This window comes from Orycteropus afer, unplaced genomic scaffold (assembly GCF_000298275.1).
Source record: "Orycteropus afer afer isolate SDZICR_OR568_19922 unplaced genomic scaffold, OryAfe1.0 scaffold00017, whole genome shotgun sequence".
Classification (NCBI taxonomy): domain Eukaryota; kingdom Metazoa; phylum Chordata; class Mammalia; order Tubulidentata; family Orycteropodidae; genus Orycteropus; species Orycteropus afer.
Window position 1 is genome coordinate 19907681 of NW_006921604.1, and position 26745 is coordinate 19934425.

The following is a 26745-nucleotide window of genomic DNA, read 5'->3' on the forward strand; positions in this document are numbered from 1 at the left end:
AGCTGTTGCATTGTGGTAAACTGTGGTCAATGACATGAGACAAAGTATATGTGAACTGCGGTATCGAGAGTGAATTTGCTCTGTAAATCTTCACTCAAATCACAATAAAAAAAAAAAAAGAAATGTAGATTGTTTCATCTCTACCTAAAATCAAGTTTTTTTGTTTGTTTCTTTTAACCAGGCCAGAATATAACGCATTTATGAAGCACAAACCTCCTCACTTTTCTGCAATACCCAATCAGCGTACTTCCACACCAGCTCCTGGTCTAAGCAGTAGGTAAGAAAATCAACGACATATTCATAGAGGTCTGAGCGAGTAGAGTCGTGAATATCTCCGTTCACAATGTTCACCCATAACTGGAGAAGAATAAAAAATAAAAAGAGATGGAAAGTTACAAACCTGTTAGAACTGGCTTAGACAACAGCACGAGGCTCACTCACTTCATCCTGTGATATTTAAAAGTAGTAGCAAAATCTTAAATGCTTAACTCAATTTTAATTATTTTTCAGAGAAATGAAGTACAGAAGACACAGTTCAGGATACTGAAAAAATAAAGCACTAAGGACTTTTTCTTTCCTTTTATGATATCACAATAGTACAAACAGTAAATGAAATTTATGGGGAGAAGTGAGTACACTAAAAATGTTTATTCGTGAGACAAAACAATCGCTGACAATGTCTTGGTGCATAGAGAAGCAATCCACCTGTAACGTATCAGCTATGTGCTGTTCCCACCTTCCCCATCACGGGAATTCTTGATTCTAAAGTTCTTTTCAAACTCAGTGATGGGAAAATGTATTTGTAGGAAGTCTTGGTGATTCTGTCTTCTGGTGTTCTATCTTCTGCACTGGGGGCTCAGGCAGCCAACCTTACTTTAGACTCACCAATGATAAAGCCTTTTGCTATTTCTTCCAGAAACATCCCTGCCATGTTAACTAGTACTTAATTTCAGAATTAAGATGCACCATCACGTGGTGATAGAAAAGTTGAAGGCTGCATGAGAACTCAGTCTGCATCAAGTGGGTGGGGTGCCTTATTCACTCGTCCACTTTGTGGCACTTCAGAACCACATCACCAGTTAGAAGCCCAAGAAAGCGTGCAGGCAGGTTAAATCCTACAATTCTGATATCAGTATATATACATGTTTTATGATATTAATTTCTCCAACACTAATTTCCCAAAGTAAAACACTTAATCAGAAAAACACTGAGATGTGTAGATTTTTTATGGTAGAATTCTGCCCTAAGCAAATGTATTTCATATTATTTTAAGTTTGCAATTCTCTCTCTAATCATAGCTCTGCTAATGTCATAATACATCAAGCTGTAATTCTTAGACATTCTATTGTAAAAAATAAAAATTTTATCTGACACCCAAATCAACTTAGTCATTTTTTTTTTAACTCTACTTTGCAATCATACTATCATGATAATTTCTTGAAGCAACTAAAGACTAAATGTATGTGTGGCTTTGGCAAAGTCACAAAGTTGACTTTAGCTCGATTAGTATGGCTGATGTCCTTGGCCTCTCATTAAAAGAAAAGAAAAAAAGATCATCAGGAAACTACTAAACAATGCAATACAGATAGGTAACAAATAACAAAGAAAGTCTCCTGAGAGTATGAGATGAGGTATTTTTTCAACATTGGTCATAAGATACAAGATGCCAGAGAAGAGACAACACTGACAAGTCTACGCCATATTTAATTCAAGCACAGAGACCCTGCCAAAGCCACCTGGAGCACTAGTTCACACCTCACCTCAACCACTGACAGTGGTGAGACCTTGGGCAAGTGACTTGCCTTGCTCAGCCTCAATTTTGTCATAGACAATGACAGTAGCTATTGTCATTAACAGTGGAAATTCTAAACTAAACTGCTATTCATAGCTATAATTGTCTGATAAGGCAACAATATCATAATACCTTATAGCCCAGTAAGAAATCATAATTTTATCTTTTTAATTTTCATGAACTCAAGTTTGATGATGTTCTTTACAGAGGTATAAACACAAGGAAAAGAAACTCTTGGCCACCATTTCTCTAGAAACTGACTTTCTAAAACAGTATTATGTATGTCCTGTAAAAAAAGGATATAGATCAGGTAAAAGTTGCCTCTATCAATTTGTGATTTCTTTTTTTAAGTTAAATGGTACCAAATTTAAAACAATGCTAAAATGCTTTTGAACTAACCTGAAGTGCAGCAGCGTCTTGGTTATTGTAATGATAAAGCAGTCCAAGTGCAAAATATCTGAAAGAAAACAACTAGTTAAATACACTCTCCCCACCATCTACTTTGGGCAACATCCACAGTGACACCCATTGGTTCAAGTCCCTGGGTATTTCCAGTCAGCCGAAAATCAAACAACTAACTAAACCAAAAAAGACAAACTTACCGCTGTTGAGTCAATTTGACTCATAGCGACCCTCTTTGGGTTTCTGAGGTGGTATCTCTATGGAAGTAGATCACCCAACCTTCCTTCTGAGGAGTGGCTGGTGAGTTTTAACCGCTAGCCTTGTGGTTAGCAGTCAAATGTTTTGGGTACTACACCATCAGAGCTAAGTAACTAGGGATGTTCATTTTGTTCATTTATGGTACAGGCAGTCCCCAGATTACAAATGAGTTCTGTTTCAAAGTCTATCTTCAGTCACATTTTTTTAAGTGAGAACAGTTAGGTATGGTTCATATCTAATGCTGTCAGTCAGATGTTTGTCTTAGTGTAGAATGTACTTTTCTATGCATAAAAAACATTAAAGAAACACCTCTAAGTACTAAAAACATCTCTAACAACAATACAGTAATAATAATAATGTTTTAATGTACATTGAAAAGTATGGCTATTTGTTATTAAGAACTATTGTATATACCTTGAATTTTTAATGTAAGAGGCACTGGGGGTTGGTTTGTAACTACAGGTTGTATGTAAGTCAGACATTTGTAAACTGGGGACTGTTTATACTGATGATTTATGCCCTGTCGATTTCCAAAAAGGATTATATTCAAGTCTAAGATATGTTGAAAAATAACTATAATTATACTATGAAAAATGATATATGAAATAGCTTTATAATTTGCTTCAAATATTAATATAATTTCATAATTCTTCAGTTAAAATTGTTAACCCATCATGAGGTGTTAAAAGAGTATTTGGGAGGTATGTTGTCTGCACAATTACTGAAGGAAGGGGTAAGGAATGGGAACACGAACAGCAGTGACTGCCAACACTACCCAGGTATAGGGAGAGTCCTGGAGGAGGGCACCCGGGTTTAATGACCTGCGTTTTAATTCAGGTTTCATTGTTTATGAGAGATATGACCTTGATCAGTTAGATTAACTTCTCAACCCTCAATTCCCACATTTATAAGCAAGAAAGATTAGCAGTAACACTGGCATTGTCTGGGCAATGAGTCATTATCAAGCTTCCCAAGTTCTGCAGGTATCATGCTGCTGGTCTTCCCCTTCCCAGTAGGTAACCGGAGTAAGCTAACCCAGTGGGATGTTGGATTTTTCCCCTCAAAGAGCAAACTATCCAATTCTTGAAATATTTGTTAGAACAGTTCTCTTTTCTTTCATCTTTTAGAAAGGTATACTGGCTTTCTAGGCCCCACCATCCCAAATCACTACCACAAGGTTTCAGTGTATTTTCTGTCTTCTGAACAAAATAATGATGCCCCTGTGTGGTAAAACCAGTTAAGTGCTTCACCTTCTAACAGAAAAAATGGCAGTTTGAACCCACCCAGAGGCACCTCAGAAGAAAGGGCTTGCAATGTGCTTCTGAAAATCTTATGGAGCACACTTCTACTCTGCTCTTGGGGTCACCATGAGTCTGAATTGATTCAAAAGCACTTGGTTTTTAAACAAAAATGACATCATTCATGTTGTTGTTGTTGTTATGTGCCGTCGAGTCAGCCCTGACTCATAGAGACCCCTCCTTGGGTTTCCGAGGCAGTATCACTACGGAAGTAGGATTGCCCAACCTTCCTTCCGAGGAGTGGCTGGTGGGTTTGAACCGCCAGCCTTCTGGTTAGCAGTCAAGTGCCTTAGCCACTATGCTACCAGAGCTCCTTAGTATATACAAATAACTAACAGGAACCACTCAAAGAGGCCAATCACAAGCCTGTGCTGTCTCAGGGTATCTGAAGCATGGAAACCCCATGGTCTCCATGGGATTCCATCAGTGCTTTTGTCACTTCAAATCCTAACGAAAATAACATGCAAAAAAACTTTATTGCTTAAATGGAATTTAGGAATCATCCCAACTCTTCATTTTTAAAGATTAAAAAACTAAGACCTAGACAGGTTATATTACTTGACTATTTGCCCACGTTAAGAAGCTACTTGGCCCTAATTAACTTAGTCAATATGTATTAACTGCCCACTATACGTAACGCAAAAACCAACCCATTGCTATCAAGTCAATTCTGACTCATAGTGACCCTATAGGACTGAGGAGAACCGCCCCATAAGGTTTCCAAGACTATAATCTTTCTGAAAGATGACTGCCTCATCTTTCTCCCATAGAGCAGCTGGTGGGTTCAAACTGCTGACTTTTTGGTTAGTAGCTAAGCAATTAACCATTATCCCACCAGGACTTTGTAGCAATGGGTTGGGCACCTATTAACTCATATATATAATGAAGGAATAATTTTAAACCATAATCTTTTATTCAACAATATCCAGAAGCTTCCCTTTTTATATATTTGCCATCAGTTAGGTTATCAATCACTAAAGTATACTATTAATTTTACTAAAACACATATGGTTTCTTTCATGGGTAAATCCTAGAATGAATAAGGGGAAATCTCAGAATCATTTCATTTACTGACAAAGCCTATTAGTAGTTCCAAACTGTGTTAGACATGATTAAAGAATTGGTATTCAAGCTAATGTTCTTCAAGTCTCTTTTAATTAGACTGCAGACCATTTTCTGAGGACACTCTGCTCCTGTTGTCATTATGATTCCATGGCAGCCAGATGATAAATCTCTTGGGAATGCAAATATCAGCCTGGCAAAGTAAGCTTCAGGAGCCTCATGACAATCTTCCTAGCAAAGGGCACTGGTGGAGAAGGCCAGGCACAAACCCCCAGGTGGTATCTGGGAAGAAGACACTTACTTTTTGTATTTCTCTAGCCAGACAGCACTGTCTGTTAGAAGACAGAAGTTCTCAGTGACCAGGAGGTCCAGCAGACTGTCATGGTCAGCCTCTGCATACAGCTTGAGCAAAGCTGTGTCAATGTCTTCTTTGTAGCCATTTGCTACCTCTGTGCTGCGGACTTCATTCAAGTAGCTCATGAGGAACCGTTTACACTGGGCCATCTTCTCCTGGTCCCCCTGGGTCAGCTGGTTCAGGTCTGCATACTCATGAAGAGGAGGGTGAGACCGTGTGAATGAAGAGGAGGTAGGCAACAGGAAGGGGTAGAGAGAGATCAGCTCCCGGACATCAAGCTGGCCGCTTCTGCAATTACAGTGTCAAACTAAATGAAGCAAAAAAGAGAGAAAGAGTACACATAGGCACACAAAACAACACTGGAGGGTGTGCACATATGCACACTTTAATGGTGAGCTGGATCTCTGGGCAAGTACATCAATGTGACCATCTTAGTTTGCAAGTGCAGTAAAGCACTATTAACCATGTACCACCATCTGATCCCAAGACAAAGCAGAGGAGACTAGAGTGAAAGACGTGCACACAAGGCTACAGAAGTGGAGTAGCAAAACAACTAATAAGAGTTGATCATCAGATTTAGCACTGGACTCCCAGGAAACCACGGGGGAAGAAAAAAAAAAAACACAAAGGATAATACACCATCATCTTCAGACAAAAGGCAGCATTATAGTCCTGAAACCACCTCACACTAAATTATAAATAGATTTGTTGAAATTTCCATAAATAAGAGATTTTAAAAGAACGTAACTTATAATTTCCTCACTGATGATCTTACAATAAGATACAGAAGCATCCATGCGGCCATTTTTGTAGTGACTCTCAATACAATTTCAGAGCATAACATTAGAATACAACTCAGATGACCAGCCTAAGTATCCTAATCTCATAAAGTATCTAGTGATGTTTCCATCTCAAATTCATCATTATTCCCTTTCTTCCTTCCCCCACTCAAGCCTATTCTTCCTGTCTATAACAATAACAGTTAATGGCATCATCTAGCCATGATTCTCAACCCTGGCCAAGTTAAAGACCCAACTGGGGCAACTGTTGAGGTAACAGATGTAGGCTCCACCTCAGAAACTCTGAGTGGGGGTCTAGGGGTTAGGCCTGAAATCTATACTTCCCACACATTCACTTGCATCTGCCTTAGTTCAAGCTTATCACCTCTCTTCCATTCTACTGCAGATGCCTCCTAGGTGGCTTCCTGCCTCTGGTCTCTCTTCCTTCTACTCCAGTCTTTATATCCTCACCCTTTCCTGACCTTCAGAGGTTCTAAACTATCCACAGAATAAATTTCAAACCCATGGCATTCAAAGCCTTTCCTAATCTGATCTCAAACTACCTTACTTCAGTTCCAACCATTCCCTCCCATACATCCAACATGTTAACCATACCTTATGACTCTGCCAATGTATATATCTCATGCCTCTTAGCCTTTGCTACTGCTGTTCACTTTGCCTAAAGCAGTGGTTTTCAATGGGGAACAATCTTGCTCCTGGGGGACATCTGGCAACACCTGGAGACAATTATGATGGTCATGACTGAGGAGTGCTACTGGCATCTATGGGTAGAGACAGGGATGCTCTAAACATCCTACAGTGCACAGCATAACTCTCATAACAAAGTATTATCTAACCAAGAATATCCAGAGTGTTGCAGTTGAGAAACCACAGCCAATGGTATGATTCCCTACTGGGGAAATGTCTATTTATCATTTAAGATCCAAGATGAAGCCTGTGTAGGAAGATTCCTCCACTGGCAGAACTAACCCAATGCTCTACAATGCTTCCACGGCAGCCTACCTATACTGTAGAGAAGCATCTATGCTGTACAGCTGTTAGCTATCTTTCCCAAACTAGTATTTGCACATCATAAAAGGAGGGGCACTATTTTACCCTTATATCCCTAGCACTGATGCTTAGGCAAATTGCAAAATGAAGGAAGTGCTGAACCTAGCTGAATATAAGGGGAGGTTATAATACCTAGAGGCATAGACACATGGCATATGTCCCTATGACACAGATGGCAAATAGGTTTCATCTTAGGTACCAACAATGATTAGTTAAAAGTTATGGCCTATAGCACCACGTTGAGAAAGATTCTAAGGATGAGTCCCAGCTCAGTGAGAAAAGACAGCATGATGTGATAGCAATGTTTGTCATGAGCATAGGAAGGGGAAGCTGAATCATCCTTGTCTTAGGATTTCCTTCAAATACTAATTTCCTCAATCATACTTTTGACAAAAGCCAAACAGCACTCATGAAGAGGCTGAAGTATACAAAGCATTAATGACTGGCAGGTCCTGTGTTTACTGTCTTACAAAAACAGAGAACATTTCTAGGAATGGTGTCTGTGCACCCATGGCCATTTACCTCTTCTTTCTAATACCTGAGAAAAAGAAAACGTATTGGGGTACACCCATTACCCGAGTGAGAGTGTCTTTAACATTGCAGGGAAAAAGCAAGGTCTTACAGAAAAAGAGCTTAAGTTCAAAAGGGAAAAAAATCTATTTAAACACAAAGTTACTGATATTTCTAAGAACATCTAATAATGGCACAGAGATTTTGCAGTGAACAGCAATGGGTTTTAAAAGTTATATAGGATATGATTACTCAATGAGTGATTCATTATTTACTCAAAAGTCTGTGTACATACAATTTTGTCAAAGAAAAAGATATTGGAGTCACATGCTTGGAACATAATGCAAACATCTTACACAAGGAAAGTGGGCAGCAGGCTACAGAAAGGTGTTCTGCTCACGTTTTTACTTTCTAGAAGTGATCTATTCCAAGATTTCATACACATCTTTTTTGGATGGTTCCAAATTGCACAGAATCTATTCTAGTGAGACATTTGGAAAACGTATTTTACAGGCAATGCTTTAGTAGGATATTTAAGGACTATTCTAGGAGGTTTAACTTAATCTTCTCCAAGGAATGATGAGTAAGCATGTATGCAGCTACTGCCTAACTGGGCACATAAGCCCAAGAAGAAAGAGCAACAGGAGAAGCAGGATATGATAGCAAGGAATGTGTGGGAAGCAAGCGGGCTTCACTTTTCTACAGCTGCCCTTCCCGGGATAGAAAGGGAGGGAGGGGGAGGAAAAGGAAAAGGGAGAGGAAGAGAGAACCACTGTAAGGGCTACCTACTGATACAGGATTAATTAGCACGTCAGAAGGGACCTCCATAAGAGAAAGTCAATTTCATAAGAGAGCTAACCAGGAATAGACCATTTACAAAGTATTTTAAAAGAGAAGAAAAGTTTTCATAGGTGTCTCAGTAAGACCTTGATCTTTTTCTAAACTCAGTTCTTCTTAAATCTCTAGAGAAAAGGAAGAGCAAACAAACAGTATCTTTTTATCAAATTCTCTCTTTAGATTTCTCTTCTCCTGGCTCAACAGTCTTGATGCCCTCAACCTCTCTTCACAGAACTCTTGCGTACAGTGGCCTTTAAGAGCCTGCTACCTCCTTTAAAACAGCGTGTTAAACTAAGGTTACAGGTAAGGAGGAAAAGTAGAGCAACTACCAATAGTAGCATTTGTTATTTATAAACAATTTCTATCTGCAACAAAGAAACATTATTCCACTACAGCATCCCATTTGAAATACAAGTTTTGGCCATAGAGAGTACATCATATCCATGTGTAAAGTAGGGACATTGTAATCAAAGTCTTGCTACCAACACCTCAAATTACCTGAAGAGTTCTTTAGCTTCCAAGAACTGAAGTTGTGCAAATTGTATAAATCCCGCCTGCTGTAGAATCCTTCTGTACATTACCTGCAAAGACAGGTTTAATTTCTCAGAGGCCTTAAAACCATCACAGGAGGGGAAAAATAAAATTTTAATTCATATCCCAAGCCAAATGTTAATCACCACACAGAAATTTGAAATTAGAAGTTGAAGTGAGAAAAAACCAAAGCATATATAAAATCACTTACATATGTTTATACCAAAAACTCACTGCCATCAAGTCGCTTCCGACTCATAGTGACACACTATGGGTTTCCAAGGCCGTAAATCTTTATGGAAGCGGACTGCCCCATCTTTCTTCATGGAGCAGCTGGTGGGTTTGAAACACTGACCTTCAGGTTAGCAGCCAAATGCCTTAACCACTATACTACCAGAGTTCCTTTACATACATTTATATACAAATAATTAAAAGTAATACATATTTAATCAACCCCTCAGTCTTGAAACAAAGCTGTTCTTTATTGAATACTTCCTTCACCTTCTTCATGGGTTTGTTTTCATAAATCCCCAATTCCTCCCAAATGCACTTCTTTCAATTCTCCTCATTAATCCACAGAGCTTCAATGACTGCCTCTACTTCAGACTGCTCAGATGTACACTGACAACTGCAGTGTTGCTGGCAATCCAGAAGCTGCTCATCCTTCTGCTACTCTTCTGGAATTGACACTTTACAGCAGCACTTCTCAAAAGATATTCCTCAAGCACTAGGCTTATCCCACTGAACGAATGAACAAACACATGGCTCTCCTGGTCACTCTGGGCAAATGCTGTATATCTCCTCCTTGATGATATACCACACTAACACATTGAAGACTGAGAACTCCTACAATAAATGTACCATTTTATCTTTGTTTAATTTGGTATCACCCAAATCTCCTTGACCACAGAACCCCTTTGTTCTTTTTGTTGTTGTTGTTATAGCTCTAACCAAAACCAAACCAACTCACCATCATCGAGTCGGATCTGACACATAGTGATAGAGATACCTCCTTGGGCTTCCGAGGTGCTATCACTACAGAAGTAGATTGCCCAATATTTCTTCTGAGAGGGGCTGGTGGATTTGAACTGCCAGTCTTCTGGTTAGCAGTCAAATGCCTTAGATACTTATTTTTTCTAACTGTGGTGAAAACATATGCACCAAAACCTTTACCAACAAAACTTCCACATTTACAATCCAAAGATATTGATTACATTTTTCACATTGTACACCATTATTGCTATCTTCTTCCAAAACACTCCACTACCATTACATAAATGTAATGTCTCCCAAACAAAAATGCCCCCTCCTTCCCTTTTCCCTCCCACCTGTAGTAACCAATAATAATCTTTGGTTTCTATATATTTCCTTATTTCATATAAGTGAGATCATTGTGAGGATGGCACAGGACCAGGCAGCATTTTATTGTGTTGTACACAGTGCCACTATGAGTTGGAACTGACTTCACAGCACCTAACAACAACATATATGTGAGTTCATACAGTATTTGTCCTTTTGCAATTGGCTTATTTTGCTCAGTATAACATTTTCAAAGTTCATACGTGTTGTGGCACATATCAGGACTTCATTTCTCTTTATGGCTAAGTAATATTCCATTGTATGTATATATTGAAGAGCCCTGGTGGTGCAGCAGTTAAGTACTTAGGTACTAACCGAAAGATTGGCAGTTCAAACCCATCAGCCACTCTACAAGAAAGAGATGTGGTAGTCTGCTTCCATAAAGATTATAGCCCAGGAAATCCTAGGGCAGTTCTACTCTGTCCTACAGGGTTGTTATGAGTTGGAACCAAACTTGATGACAACAGGTATGGATATACACAGTAAAACCCACGAAAACTGGAACCTGAGTAAGGCTGAAACCTATCAGACAGAAAAACTCAATTATTTTCCATAATAGAGAGTGATTAAAAAAAAAAGTGTTGTGGTAGTTAAGGTTATGTGTCACCTTGGCTGGGCCTGGTTTTGAGTGGGTGGGCAGCTGGATGTACTTATTCCCCATGGTGAGAGTGGTAATTAACTCCATGGTAGAATCTACTGGAACAGCTGAGTAGCTGCTTTACAGATGTGAGCTGCTTCCAGTATGTAAGAAGGAACTTTGAGGAAGATCTCCATCTTTTTGGCACACTTGAACCCTGCATGTAGCCAACTTGTTGTTCAGCAGCCTGCCATGCCCTGCTGATGTTGAGACTCTTTCTGGACTTGAATTAGCGGCCTTCTGTGTTGTTTGGTAGTATCAGGACTGTGCCTTTTTACTTGTCAACCTTGGGTTTGTCTGCCTCAGCAGCCAGCAGCTGCCTGAGTGAAGAAAAGCCTCCAGCTTCAGTGGGCCGTGAGCAAAAGGCAGAGCTGAAGCCCAAGGTTGAGGGCTTGGGCCAGCTCCTAGAATCCCACACTTTGAACTCAGACTTCTAGCCTCCAAAATTGTAAGAGAATAAATCCCTGTTTGTTCAAGCCACCCATTATTTGTGGTATACTTTCTGTTAGAGCACCACCAAGTAACCAAAACAAGTGTTAAGATAGCACTCATCAAAGGTGGGAAATTTGTGAGAACTCAGGAAAACAAGGGAGTCCTGTCGAGTTCCAGCTCTCAAAGTTTTCACTGTACTATGTTTTATGTATTCATTCATCTGTTGAAGAACATTTTGGTTGTTTCCACCTTTTGACTACTATGAAAAGTGCTGCAATGAACATGGGTGTACTCTTCTGTTCTAGCAACATCTAGGAATGGCAAACACACTTTACAAGGTGGTCTTGGAGAATCTTTAACTCCATTCCTTCCTTGTCACTGTTCAAGTCATTCAGTTTTTGAGTTTTATCCATTCTTTTTTGAAATACCCTTTAAGCACATCTCTGTGCTCCATTCTTGCTATTTGTATCACTACAGCCCAGGCCCTCATCACCTCACAATTAAAGACTCTGTTTTAATTACTCACTCTGACTTCAACATCTCCTCATCCCAGTTCACCATGCGGTGTTATAAGCCACAAATTCCTCGAAGACAAGGCACATATTTTTCATCTTACTATCCTCACACCTCTAACATTTAGTAAGTGCTTATTGATCTGAAGGACTATCTGATAAATTTTCATAAAACTCCACTTGCCTTGTCACTCACTCACTATTCCCATTTTACAATTAGGAAAATTCTGCTTAGAAATGTTAAGCTTTTAGCCCAAAATTACTAAAGTAATAAGTGTCAAGTTGGGCCAGGATTTCAAACTAGATCTTTCTGATTCTAGAGCCCAATTCTTCCCACTCACTGATTCATCCAGGTACACAGCAGGCAGTTAGTATTGTTACCCACTGAAGTAATGAGAGAAGTAAAGAAAGTTGGTACCTAAAGTCTACCAATCCTGTTCTCTCAAATTTGCTTTAAGGGGGGTGTTCACTATACTTTTGAAGAGCTCTCAAAAGTATAGCAACTGTCCCCTCCCACAGAAGTTCCTTTAGAGATGTCAGAAAAAGCAGACTTGTAAAACCTTTCATTTCTTGTCTCATCTCCTGCCTTTGCTTTTCTTTCCAGAAACCACCTATTTCTGACCTAAAGATCCAGCCTAATTATAACCAGAAAACCAGACGTTGTCAAGTCGATGCTGACTCATAGTGGCCCCATGTGTATCAGAGTAGGCTTAAGTGTATCCCCTAACAATAAGCAGAGTGCCATGGGCCAAAGTCCTATTGCCCAAGAACGCCAGCTCCATTTCTGAAAGTAGCAATAACAAAGGCCTTCCACTTAGCAAAAAGGTTAAATAGGACCAACTGGCTGTGGTAGAAGATTCTTGATCACACCCAGGGTTGCTGAAGAAAAATCAACTCAAGAACAGTTTATTCCTCATGGTTGCAGGACTCAAATGTCACCTCCTCTTCTCCTCCTTGAAGGTAAATAAAAATTACTTTTGCTAACATACTAAATCTCTAAAAATGTAGAGCTTATTTTCCATATTCTAGTTTGCGAATGTTATATGGACTTGGAAGAAGCATATAAGTAGATCCTCTCTTCCTGGATATGAATACCACAGATACTGTAACCATCAGTAACAGAGAAAACCCAAGCTAATTGACTGTTACCTAAAAATTGCCAATTAGAAACTTTACCAAGCACAGTCAATCTTGGTTTTCTGAAGGTGACTGTGTACTTTCCAGATTATCTACTAGGACTTGACACCTTCTCCTGCTCTCTGCTCAGCTGATGTTGAACAACAACAACACCTAAGCCAAGTAGGCTCACAGGAAAGATGGATGACTAGATGGATAACAAGAATGATGACTAGAAGGGAAGGACAGAGAACAAGAAAACCTGTTTATTTTCCTAATATCAGAGCTAATTCAATAACGGAATTTTTAACTTTCTTTTCTCAGGACCAGTTCTTACTTCAATATAAGGCAGCTCTCATAGTAGACCTCTAAGTTGTTGTTATTGTTAGTTGCTGTCAAGTCAACTCATGGCAACCCCATGTACAACGTAACGAAATGTTGCCCGGCCCTTACTCATCCTCACAATTGTTGGTTTGCCTGAGCCTACTATTGCCACCACTGCATAGTTCCTTCCAACCTAGGGGGCTCACCTTCCAGCACCACATTGGACAATATTCTGTAGACATCTAAGAAGTGATGCTCAATATCTAATATTGATGTGGCTGCACAAAGGCTGGGGGCCCAATAGCTTAAGGCAGGCTTAAAATATCATGTGTGTTCTGAGAGCAAGTTGAAACTAAACTCAAATCCCTATTGTTAGTACTGTATTTCTGAATTGAGATTTATACTTTTTGTCATCTGAGGAATTTAAAGTTTTGTGAAACAAGAGTCTAATCTAAAGATTTCTAAACCTACTTTCAAGTGTACATTGTCCAAGTAAAATCTATCATACAAGGGCTTCTGGAGAGAACAGTTCATCCCGACACTAAACCCAAAGTACATAGAGCTTGTTGTATTGCCCTCCCCAATGTGTACGGCCTAAAGATATATAAGCTTTTCCAACTAGATTTTCTTTCCTTTTAAGCCTTGATAGTAGCCAAAGGCTTTTTTATTTCTGTGAGCTGAGCTGGTTTAGGCTATGGTTAAAGTTCTGCAGTCAGAATGTTTGGATTTGAGTTCTCACTCTGCCAATTATTAGCCATATGACCTTGGACTCCCTCTATACTTGTATTTGCATGTTTTAAAGGGAATCATAACAGTACCTACCTCACAGTGTTGTTGTGATTAGAGAGCTAAGTCACATACAAGCTTTATAACAGTATCTGGCACATAGTAAGCACTCAGTAATTGCTGGCTCACTCCTTAGTCTAAGCTTGTAGCTTCCATTTCTAACTCATGCCAGTATTTAACTATGCCCACTAGTGCCTAAGGCATTTGACTGCTAACCAGGATGCTAGTAGTTCAAACCTACCAGCCACTCTTTGGATGGAAGACTGGGCAATTTACTTCCATAGAGATCCAAACCAAAAAACACACTGCCATGGAGTCGGATCCGACTCATCGCAACCCCCCCCTTGGGTTTCCGAGGCGGTATCACTACGGAAGTAGATTGCCCAACCCTTCCTTCCGAGGAATGGCTGGTGGGTACTGCCTCAGAAACCCAAGGAGGGGTCGCTATGAGTTGGATCTAACTGGATGGCAGTGAATTTTTTTTTTTTCTACTATCCCTTTAAGTTTGATTCTACCACATTTATGTAGTAGGAAGAGGGGAAAGTATGAAATCCTTTTCTGACAAAAGTAAATTAGTAAGTGTATTTTAAAACTTTTCTACAACTAGAAAAAACCAATGGTAGTAAACTTTCACCCAAATCACAGTAAAAAGTTAAGTAAATAAGTAAATAAAATTAGATCCATAGAAAGAAGAAATAAATTCCAGTTGGGATGGAAAGACCTAAAAGTGAAATAACTCTAAAACTTCTAGAAGAAAATTTAGAATAGGAAAAACTTCATTAGATATTATTTTTTTAAATTTTTTATTTATGTTTTTAAAAGGTAGTGACTTTTTTAAAGGTTGTAATAACCACACAATGGCAGCACAGATAAAATAAATGATGGGAGCTTTCACTGAAGACAGGAGCCTAGTTCCTAGAAGGCTGTGTCTCAGATGGCTACAACTTCTCAGACACTGAATTAAATACAAAATGTTGGAGTTAGGATAAGAAATGAAATAAGGCTACTTACTGTAACCGAGAAAAACCCTATTTTCTTTAAAGTCTGTAGGAATCTGGTAGGTCAAATTTCAACTCAGACGAAAATATATTTCATAGCTAAGGACCTCTGGTGGCATAGTGCCTAACACATCTGACTGTTAACCAGAAGGCTATCAGTTCAAACCTGCCAGCCACTCTGCAGAAGAAAAACTGGGCAATCTACTTCCGTAAAGATTTACTGCCTCGGAAACCCAAAGGGGGTTGCTATGAGTTGGAATCAACTGGATGGCAGTAAGTTTGGTTTTGTTTTTGGTATAACAAAAGTACACTCACTCTTCACTTATCAACATGGTTAGGTCCCAAAGACCAGGCTGTTATGCAAAATTAGCATCATGCATGGAGGAGAAGGACATGGAGTTGGACCTAGAGCTCAGACCTTCAGAGCTGGTGTGATCCTGGCACCACTGTGCTTTAGACCCCAAGCCTCTGCTCTCAGGGCTGGCACTAGAGCAGACCTGGGCCCTGAGATTGCACTAGAGGTACAGTTGGTAATTCTGAGAGTTGGGCAAGTGGCAGGACCAGGAATCAAGATGGTTGGTAGGGGTTGCTGCCTTGTTCATGGCTGCTGCAGCTGCCCTCTCCACAGCCCCAGCTGCCCAGCAGGCTAGGGTGGACCCCATGGAAATGAGCAACACGCGGTCTTGAAGGGCTTAGTATTCACAACTAAGAGCCTGGAGAATAACCAGATGCTCATAAGAGATCAGCAGCCTGGACCAAGAAGGGGACAGCCAGCTACTGCTACAGACTCTAGGCCCTGAATTACCCCCAGTACCCTTCCTGCTATAGGACTTGGTCCCTCCAGGGCACCTGAGTAGAGGCGAACAGCAACAGCAACCTACCTCGCCCTCACCTCCTCCCGGATCCCTCTGGCCCTTCTTGGAAGGGCTCCCTCAAAACCACCTCAGTTGCCTCTTTCACTAAAAAAGCTGCAATGGTGGCACCAGTGGTGGGGATGGCACTGGCAAGAGGCCTTCTGGAGAGCTGGCTGCTTCTCCTGTGAGCCTGGCAGATGCAGGTGGCTCTGTGCACTGGGAGCAAACGGGGGAGGAAACCCAGAATATTGTGCAAAAGACTCGGATAGCTTTTTCACTATTGTAAATGCAAAATGTCAGATAATGAGATAGTCGGTAAGTGAGGACTAAGTGTATATGAAAGAAGATGGCAATCACAACCAAATGAGTATCTAAAATTACCTGTCAGAATTGACTCTGCAGCACACAACACCAACAGTGTAATGGCATTGTGATTATGTTAAAAAGGGGGCCTCTCGATCTTTTAGAGATATACATCTTCTCCTCACTTATTGACTACCTCGTTATTCAACAATTTGCATTTACAACAACAGTAAAAAAATCTATTATCTGACTATTTTGTTATTAACAACATATGCCTATTAATGAACACCAATGGGAAAGATGAGACACAGGCTGTGATGGTTAAGGTTATGCATCATCTTGGCTGGGCCATGATTCTCAGTGATTTAGGTAATGACCTCATTCTCCATTTTATGATCTGATGTGGTAATCCCATATACCATATACTTAAAGGATGCCACAAGGGGCACTCTAGTGATAACAACTATGAAAGCATTAGTGTGACCCTTTGTAAACATTCAACACTTTGTTCCCGGGGCCTCCTCAGTGAGTGCTGCCATCATCTTCACTTCACTGGAGAGAAAAGGAACTAACAGCAAGCGCAGCAGATGCAGGGCTCAGACCTAGGCATTCTGACTTAGGCATCCTCCTTGCCCCAGCAGTGTTAAGTAAAATAATACATAGGTAAATGCTCAGCATGGCAATATGGCCGGCACAAATAGTAGCTTTCTTCTTTTTGCTTTTGCTGCCCCCTGCTGAATATAAAGTATCAGTCTTACATACAACTGAATGAAAAAAAAACAAAAACAAACCCATTGTCATCAATTCTGACTCATAGCAACCCTTTAGGAGAGAGCAGAACTCTCCACAGAGAGCAGAACTGTTTCCACAGCTGTAATCTCTACAGAAGCAGACCATCACATGTTTTTCCAGCACAGAAGCTAGCAGGTTTGAACCACTGACCTTTGAGTTCCCAGCCAAGCACTTAACTAGTGCACTACCAAGGCTCTTCAAGGAATGAAGTTTATCAACATTTTAATGCAAAAAAAGATGTTCTCTTTCACATCCCACGATCATAAATTATGTATCTTGTCTATTCTTACTTTCAGAATTTAACCTTTGCTGCATAAAGCAACTGAGGCCAAAAAAGCCACATTTCATTCCACAACAATCATATAGTCAAGGGTAAAATCGCACCAACTCATAATAATCAAGGGAGTTATTATTCCTTCACAAGAACTTTTAATTATTTAGATACTTATATAAAGTACACAGACATCAATACTATATATACAATATGTATAGAGTAGGAGCTCTGGTAGCATAGTGCCTAAGGCACTTCACTGCTAACCAGAAGGCTGGCGGTTCAAACCCACCAGCCACTCCTCAGAAGGAAGATGGGGCAATCTACTTCCACGGTGATACTGCCTCGGGAACCCAAGGAGGGGTCGCTATGAGTCAGGTCCGACTCCACGGCACATAACAACAACAACAATGTATACAGTAACCTGAACTAATCTAACAACTGATCAAGTAACCATGTTTAGGAAGCTAATTTCATCTCAGACAAAAGAATAATTTGTTACTATTACATCAATTATATTTATCATAAAAATTATATTTAAAGTTAGGGTTTCTTAAGTGTATTAAAAACTCTCTACTAAGCAAATTAATTAGAAGGGTTCCTGTAACATTCGATATTTTATCAATATGGTTAGGAAAATTTTTCGTGTAAATAAGGCTAAACTTGTATTTAACCTCATCCCAAGAAATACAAATTCTAAGTTAAGAGACAAATTAGCCTGATTGCTCTCTTTTGGTTTACAAGGACTATGCCCTTGATTCTTCTATGAATATACACTGAAAAGGAAAACTGATGAGAAATAAAATCCAGTACATCAAACACTGGAATTAAGTCAGGGGTTCAAACCTGACTTCTCCACTTGTTGCACAATATTAGTTAAGCTCTCTGACTGCTCTGAGACCTGTTGCCTTATCTGTAGAGTGTGAATAATACTACTACTTCAGAGTGGCTGCAAAAATTAAACAACAGATACAAAAGCAATCAGCAGGCCTGGCACATTGGGAGGGCAAGACACATGCTAACTAAATCCAAATTTTTCTAACTGATGGCTTGGAAGCATACTCATGTGACCAGTTCATCACAAACCTGAAATTTATCTTTTGGAATGTTCCTTCGGGCTCCTTTTGCTAAAACCAATGCCTCTTCCACTCTATGACTTGCCAAAAGATCCTGTATTTGTTTTTCCAGAGGTAACGGAACCAAGATGTAAACTCCTTTACTTGTGGCGACAATCACTCTTCCTGTGAAGAAATTCAAAATTGTTGGAAAACAAAACAAAAACAAAAACATATTGCCTACAAGAAAACATATTGCTTCCCCTAAAATTAATAATTACTGATTTGTTGATCAGTTTCACCAGTTTTCTCAACACAGAATTTCCACAGAAATTATAACTTATAACGCTTCTTTCTTCCTCTTTTCATATTCTCAACTGTCAAAAAAGGGCTAGCTCTTAAAACTGCTATTTCTAAAGTATAAAATATGCTTTTTGGCCTTCTTTTCTCCAGAAAATGCTGGTAAATCAGACACATAATCTATATCCCAATAAGGTTACAGACTTCAATCACAGAAAACCATCAGTAAGCTAATTACGATACATATCATTCAAGATTGTTTAAAAATTATTTTCCCTCCATGTTAGTTAGTTTACATAAAACTAAGCTTATATTGCAATATTGTAAACCCTTCAATAATAACATTTCATACTCACCATCTAAATACATCCAAATCTTAGAGTTAAAATTTATTCATTTCCCAATAATCTTCTACGTTAATCTGGTCCATGGCTAATGCTGCCATGTTCATTTTATGCACAAAATCTTCCACAGATAGTCCACAGATCAGACTACAAATTACAATCCAAGACTAGCTCTACTGCTAAGCTTTTCAATCAAATCCTGCTCCCTTCTGGAGAAACTTTTTCAACTAAGCATTACTTTTTCATAGAAAGAAATTTTTTAACTAAAACCCTTAAATAGCAAATGCAATGCATCCACCTAGATTACATCCTCGTCTGAAGGATAATTCACACTGTTCATCAAGTCTTTCCCACTCTCTTCCATTTTTCTCTCTCTGAACCATTGTTTCCACTCTAGTCCCACTGCCTAGGTCAATCTAAGCTCACATTTTTTTTCCTGCCTGGATAACCACTGTATTGTCTTTACTGGTCTTCCTGTTCCAGTCTCTTGTCTAGACAATTTATCTTCCATATCACAACCAAAGTAATTTTTCTAATACTCAAATAAGGTTCTACCCTTCCCCTGTGCTGATGTCACCTTTTCCAGGAAGCCTTCGTTGTTCCCACCTAGGATGGGTTATGTCATCCTCCTCTGCGTATCCACAATACCCTGTGTCCAACTCCACCACTCAATATGAACAGCATCATACACTATTATATATATATTATTGTAATAAATGTTCCAGTTTCCCCGACTGGAATCTGATCCATTTAATGGTAGGGACTATGAATCTTACGTTTATAACCCCAGCATCTAAAACAATGCCTTACACAGGGAGGGTAATGCTTAACTAAAATCCTTAAATAGCAAATGTTATACATAAAATCTAGACTTTATCCTGGTTTGAAAAAAAGTAGCAATAAAAGGCTTTAGGGAAACCAAGGAAATTTTAATATAGGCAGGATATTAGATGATACTAGAATTAATGTTAGTATTCTTAGGTGTGAAAATGGTATTGTTACTATATAGGAAAATGCCCTTAATCTTAGGAGATGCATGCTGAAGTATTTCATGATTACATGTCATGATGTCTTCAACTCACTTTCAAATGGTTCAGCAAAATGTTAATAATTGTTCAATCTATTTTCTCCCAACTTTTCTGTATATTTGAAAATGTTTATTATAAAACTGAAGAAAAGTAAAGTAAAGCTCTTACCTTGCTTATTAATGCTTGCAGGATGACTGCCCTGATCTGCTCACCAGTCTCATCTCACCCACTCCTCCACAAACGAGTGCTACACTACAACATTTTATTGCATATGTGGTTTGAAGTCCAGGTTTCCCTCTTTGCATGAATCTTTCTTGATGCCTGAAGATTCTTTCATACCATATCTGCTTGGCTAACTCCTAACTCTGCCTTAAAGGTTTGGCTCAAATACCACCTCCTTCAGGAAGTCTTCCCTGCTATCTTTAGGAAGTACTTCCTTCTCTGCTCTCCTAATAGGCCCTATTCACATCTCTACCAAGCTCTTTAACTGCTGTAGTTATTTGTTTAAATGGCTGTCTCCCCATTAACCTTGGAGCCACTGAAGCATATACACTGTATTACACTCATCTGTGCATCTTCCATGCTTAGCACAATGCCCAGTTCCTGCCGTTGTTGTATGCTGTCCAGTAGATTCTGACTCACAGCAACCCTATATGACAGGGTAGAATAGTCCCATGGGATAAAGGCTGTAATCTTTAGTGAAGCAGACTGTCAGGTCTTTTCTTCTACAGAGTCACTGGTGGGTTTGAACTGCCAACCTTTTGGTTGGCAGTCGAGAGCTTAACCACTCTACCACCAGGGCTCCTTGCCCAGTTCCTTAAGGTCTCTTAACATTTACTGAAGGAGTATAATCAAAAAAGGCTTGATAAATAAATTTTGTTACAAGGTCTATAAATTACTACCTTCAAAATCCTGTAGTATGTGGCCTTCCTTAAAAGGCAGAGTCTGCTTTTGCTGCTGATCCAACATGCTGTGAACTGTGATGAATTCATCATCTAGAGCTATGACATATGGAAAGCAAATGGCTGCCCCGATCACATTCTCTGACCAGTGCACCGGGGCACGCTGGGATATCCCAGCTACTGTTGCAAACATGCCTATAGAAATAAGAAGAAAGAGTTAGTTGAGACTTCAAATATCTATGATACTTTTTCTGTGGGTATATTTGGATGCAGAATACCACCCTCCCCAATTTCCCTGTATAGTTTTATATTCTAAGCAAGGAAGGATAATATAGTATGTTGCATGCATTATGATTTTTATTTTTGTGAAGAGAATTATCTTACCCAGAATTTATATTTTACATTTACTTGCAATTAAAACTGAGGTTAAAAAATTGTTTTTATATATACCCACTCGAAAGCTTATAAATCACATGTCTTCATATATGAGGAAAGGTTATTTAAACTAATTTAAGAATGTTCACATTTTCTTTCATTTCCAGTCCTCCAACTGGTTCCCACCTCTAAATTATAGTTCTTCCTTATATATTCATTCAACATATTTTTTTTGAGTACCTACTATGTGTCAGGACCCCTACTAGGTACACTATATGGAACTACCAATGGTCTGAGTTTGAGTCTAATTTTGGATATGCATGCTCTATAAAACAAGGATAGAACCATTTTGCAATTCAAGACAGTGTACCTATCATGTACTTGAAGAATTAAACATTCATTTTCAAATAAGCTCTATGTAGTCTACCAAAGACATTACCAATTATGGTGTGGGGGGAAGAAGGTGGGCAAAATTAAAATGTTCACTAAGTCATGTCAATCCACTTTAATGTAGATTGCCCAATCTTCGTTCCAAGGAGTAAGCTGGTGGGTTTAAACCACCAGCCTCTGGTTAGCAATCAAATGCCTTAGGCACTACACTACCAGAGCTCCCATTTAATAAGTAAGTACATACAAAAAGAAAACCTATAAATAATACACAAAGCAGCAAGTTAGGTACCAACAAATAAACTGAAACACCCTCAAAAAATGCATACATGGTGAAAGGGTTCCGTTAAATACATAAATAATTATTAAACATGAAATACAAATCAACAGCATAAGAAAGGTATAAAAATCGTTCTGAGTGTTGATGGGTGGTAAAACCCTGATCAAGGAGAAGGATCTGAAAACTCCACATGCGCAGAGACGATGACACTCTAGGTAAGGTTTTATCAGTAAGAAGCAGGAAAGGTAAATGTGTCTCAGTAATACTGAGCAGGCTCCCCAGACTGGGACAAATGGTGACTGGGGAGGAGAGAACTGGAAAGTTTAGGTAGGATGAGAGCAGGAAGAGCCTATCTTAGTTTGGCCTTAATTTGACAAGCAACAGGTTAATCTTGGAGTAGCATGATCACAGATCCTTTAGAAAGAGCAATCTGGCAGGAGTGTAGAGGATGCACAGAAGGTAGGAAAGAGAGGCTGCAGACACCCAGCTGGGGGGCCATGCAACTGTCTAGGAATGAGGCCTCAATCAGGACAAGAGCAAAGACAGAACAGGAAAAGGGGGTGTAATGATATTCTAGAGGTGAATCAAGAATTTAGCAGCTGATTTACTGGAAAGCAAGAGAAAGGATAAGTCAAGGACCTCCATGAGGCTTTTGGCCAGGTGGTTTGAGGAAGACTGGGCTGGCTTTTAAAAAAAAGAAACAAAAAAGCAATTAGGACACAAAACTGGTAAGGAGGCAAAGTTTGGGATTTACTGAACTGCAGGTCCCTGACTTCCAGCTGAGGGAAAAGCAGAGTTCAAATAAGGATCTCTGGAGGTGTTGTGATTAAAGTGTTGGTCTGCTAACCAAAAGGTCAGTGGTTTGAACCCATCAGTTGCTCCAAGGGAGAAAGATGAAGCACTCTCCGTCCATAAAAAGATTTACAGCCTTAGAAACCCTATGGAGGGGAAAATCATGAAAAAAAAAAGAAAGAAAGAAACTCTATGGGGCAGTTCTACTCTGTCCCATAGGGTCACTATGAGTTGGAACTGACTCGATGGTAGTGGGTTTGGGTTTTTTTTTTAATTTAACATTTAAATGCTTTCTCATAGATAATAGCAATCTTCCTGAAAGGGGAAGAATTAATTACTCAAGGAAGGACATAAAAAAGCACCCTCGTGGCACAGCGGTTAAGCACTCAGCTGCTAACCAAAAGGTTAGCAGTTTGAAGCCACCAGCCACTCCACAGTAGAAAGACGTGGCAGTCGGCTTCTGTAAAGATTACAGTCTTGGAAACCCTACCGTGTCCTATAAGGCCACTATGAGTCAGAATAGACTCAACAACATACCAGAACAGAACACAAGAAGACATAGTCAAATGCAAGATGAATCAAGAGAAAAATGTTTCTGCAGACCACAGTGGAAGAACTACTCCTGGAATTGGGGAGGGCCTTTTGTTTTCATTATTTTCTAAAACTGAAAGTTATGCAGATCAGATAAGAAATCAACAAGTTCAAAATGACAATACTGAAAAAAGACACTGAGATGACTAAGATCTAAAAGGTAAGAATGAATCACAAGGGCAGTCTGAGTCTGTTCCAGAAGTGGAACAACACACATTAACTGAAGGCATGGAGTCTGGCATTTCCAGTGTTTTATAATAACAGAAAGGAGCCCTGGTAGCAAAATGGTCAAGTGCTCAGGTGCTAACTGCAAGACTGGCAGTCAGAACCCACGCAGTGGCTCCACAGGAGAAAGACCTGGAGATCTGCTCTGGGCAGTATTACTCTGTCCCGTGGAGTCTCTGGAGGCAAGTAACAACAACAGCATAGCAACAGAAAAGACATAATTACAGTTGGAATTAACCCGGCAATAGTAACACCAAAGTATACAAAAAGCATTAAAAATGCCAAAGGAGAGAAACACTAGGTGCAAAGCTATGGACTGCATTAAGAATCTGAAAAGAGTACTGAGCTTTGGAGGAGGAAATTAGGTTAGCACTATCTTTAATTCTCAATGCATTTAGAAACAGCCAGCTAAAGAGAGCCAAAAGGAGAAAGAAAAGCAATTTAAGAGCAGTGAAGCTGTGTACATCATCTTCACCCAAACTGGTGAAGGGACAAGCCTAGAGTAATCTGAGGATTCTGCTGAATTTCAGGTCAAATAACCATGTTCTGCATATCACAACTTTCACGGTAATGTGGAAGCCTCATAGTGTGGCTCCAACAACCTTATAAAAAACTAAATCCACAGCCATTGAGTAGATTCCGACTCATAGCAACTCCCATTGGGTTTCTAGGGCAGTAAATCTTTATGGCAGCAGACTGCCCAGTTTTCTTTCTGCAGAGTGGCTGGTGGATTTGAACCACCAACCCTCTGATTAGCAGTAAGATGCCTTAGGCACTGTGCTACCAGAACTCCTTTGTTAAATCAGGGTCACTGCATTTACAGCTTAAAGCTGGACATCGCACCACCCTGGGAACTATGCAGTGCAGAGTCCTGAACATACATATATATATATATGTTCTTCAAATAATAAGTGTAGAAATCAGAGGTCAAGAACAAAGGCTTCCATACAAAAAGAAGAGCAGAAGATTTCACCAAAATAAAAGAGCAGAGAAGTAACTGGCAATTTGGGAGTTCAGGTCAAACAATAAAAAACACCTTAGATGTAGATCCACTTAGGAACAGAAGGTTCAGCACTATAAACCCACCTGAGAGCTACATTTGCCACACAGATTTAATTAGATTCTTGCTAAACCAAATCACTGCCATGAAGTCAGTTCCAACTCACTGCAATCCTATAGGACAGAGTAGATCTGCACCATAGGGTTTCCAAAGCTGTAAATCTTTATGGAAGCAGACTGCCTCATCTTTCTCCTGTGGAGAAGCCAGCAGGTTTGAACCCCCAACATTCTGGTTAGCAGCTGAATACCTTATCCAGAGCACCTTATATTCTTGCTCAACCAAAAAACAAAAAACCCACTCTCATCGATTCAATTCTGACTCATAGTGACCCCCATTGGGTTTTCAAGGCAGCAAATCTTTATGGAAGTAGGTTGCTCAGTCTTCCTTCCATAGTGTGGCTATGCCTTAGGCACTGTGTAGTCTTGCTAAGTAGGTGGTAAATTCTACTGTTTCTATACAGTCATGCACTGCATAACATAGTTTGGGCAATAAACTAGTAGTCCCATAAAGTTGTAATAGAATTCAGAAATACCAATAGAACAGGATACAGCACTTCTTGCACATAACACATGTATTTCCTGTTATATGCAAAGTGATTGTGTTGTCAGGTGTGTAATGGTCCAGTACACACAAAACCTATAATACATATGTTTTGATAGTCATAATAAATGCCTATGTTACTGGCTTATGTATGTACTATACTGTACTTTCAATCTGAAAATTTGACTGTGTAACAGTGCATGCTTCAATTTGTAGCCAGCAGCATCCAATCCGTGAATTGTGTGTCTCTTGAGTGTTGTACCATTATCTTTCTGTTTAATTTTCCTTCAAAAATATTACTGTGAAGTGCATGCCTCCCAAACGTAGCAAAATCAGGGCTAGTGATAGCAGCAGCAAGAGGCAAAGGGGAAGTATCAATGTGAAAGTGAAACAAAAGATGATTAAACAACACAAGGTGGAAAATCAGTGAACACTGTTGTTGTTGTTATGTACCGTCGTGTCAGACCCGACTCATAGCCACCCCTCCTTGGGTTTCCGAGGCAGTATCACTATGGAAGTAGATTGCCCAACCTTCCCTTCAAAGAGTAGCTGGTGGGTTTGAACAGCCAGCCTTCTGGTTAGCAATCAAGTGCCTTAGGCACTATGCCACCAGAGCTCCCAATGTTTACAGAAGTAGATTGCCCAATCTTCCTTCCACAGAGTGGCTGGTGGGTTTGAACCACCAACCTTCTGGTTAGCAGTCAGATGCCTTAGGCACTGAGCCATCAGCTGCTGCCAGTGAACACTATTGCTTGTGATTTAGGAATGCCATACGTGACAATCACAATTCCTGAAAACAAAGAAAAAATTCTTCAAGCTGTTAAAGAATCAGCGTCACTGAAAGCTATAAGGCTAACAAAAATGTGAGAGGGATTTATATCAGATATGGAGAAATTGCTAATGACGTGGATTCAGGACTAAACACACAAGCAAATCCCTCTCAGCATGCTTGTTTGACATGCTTCAAGAAAAAGGAAAGCCAGAATACAGTATATTATTCATACAACATTCAAATTACATAATATCCTATTTTACAGGACTTATCATGGACGTCAAAGGAGCTCTGGTGGCATAGTGCCTAAGGCATCAGACTGTTAACCAGAAGTTTGGCAGTTCAAACTTACCAGCTATTCCATGGAAGGAAGACGGGGCAATCTACTTCTGTAAAGATTTTCTGCCTCGGAAACCCAATGGGGGGTCGCCATGAGTCAGAATTGACTCGACAGCAGTGAGTTTGGTGTTTTTTTGATTATGTGGATATTAAGCAACACGTAACTGTACTATTAAAGGAGTATAAGTGCAAATGCAACAAATTTGTAAATGGTTACACCTTTTGAAACCACTGTTTTCAACTGTGCACTCTTTCAACTTCCATCCACGTCTGTATCTGGGCTGTGTGGGATGAGGAGCAGCTGAATTATTTGCCTTTTTCAAGAAGCATTATCAAAGGATTGAGTTTTCGAAAGTCACAATAATCAATCACATTGTGAAAATTTCCAAGAAGTATCATTTAAACTACAGCAAAAATGTAAGAGCAGTTTTTCATGACAGGGGAGTGGTTACAAATGATATTCAGGCAGAAAAACA

The 26745-nt window shown here is 39.6% G+C and overlaps 1 protein-coding gene across 1 annotated transcript in view; it reads right to left on the reverse strand.

Annotated features, from left to right (window-relative positions):
- The window catches only part of TGFBRAP1 (transforming growth factor beta receptor associated protein 1), a 48318-nt gene that overhangs the window by 17205 nt on the left and 4368 nt on the right, over positions 1-26745 (reverse strand). The window contains exons 2-7 of the mRNA XM_007959495.2: positions 20909-21103; positions 18366-18520; positions 8863-8945; positions 5114-5455; positions 2192-2249; positions 214-357 (exon numbers count right to left, since the gene is read on the reverse strand). Coding sequence (XP_007957686.1) covers positions 214-357; positions 2192-2249; positions 5114-5455; positions 8863-8945; positions 18366-18520; positions 20909-21103 — 977 coding nt within the window. The remainder of the gene's footprint in view (positions 1-213; positions 358-2191; positions 2250-5113; positions 5456-8862; positions 8946-18365; positions 18521-20908; positions 21104-26745) is intronic.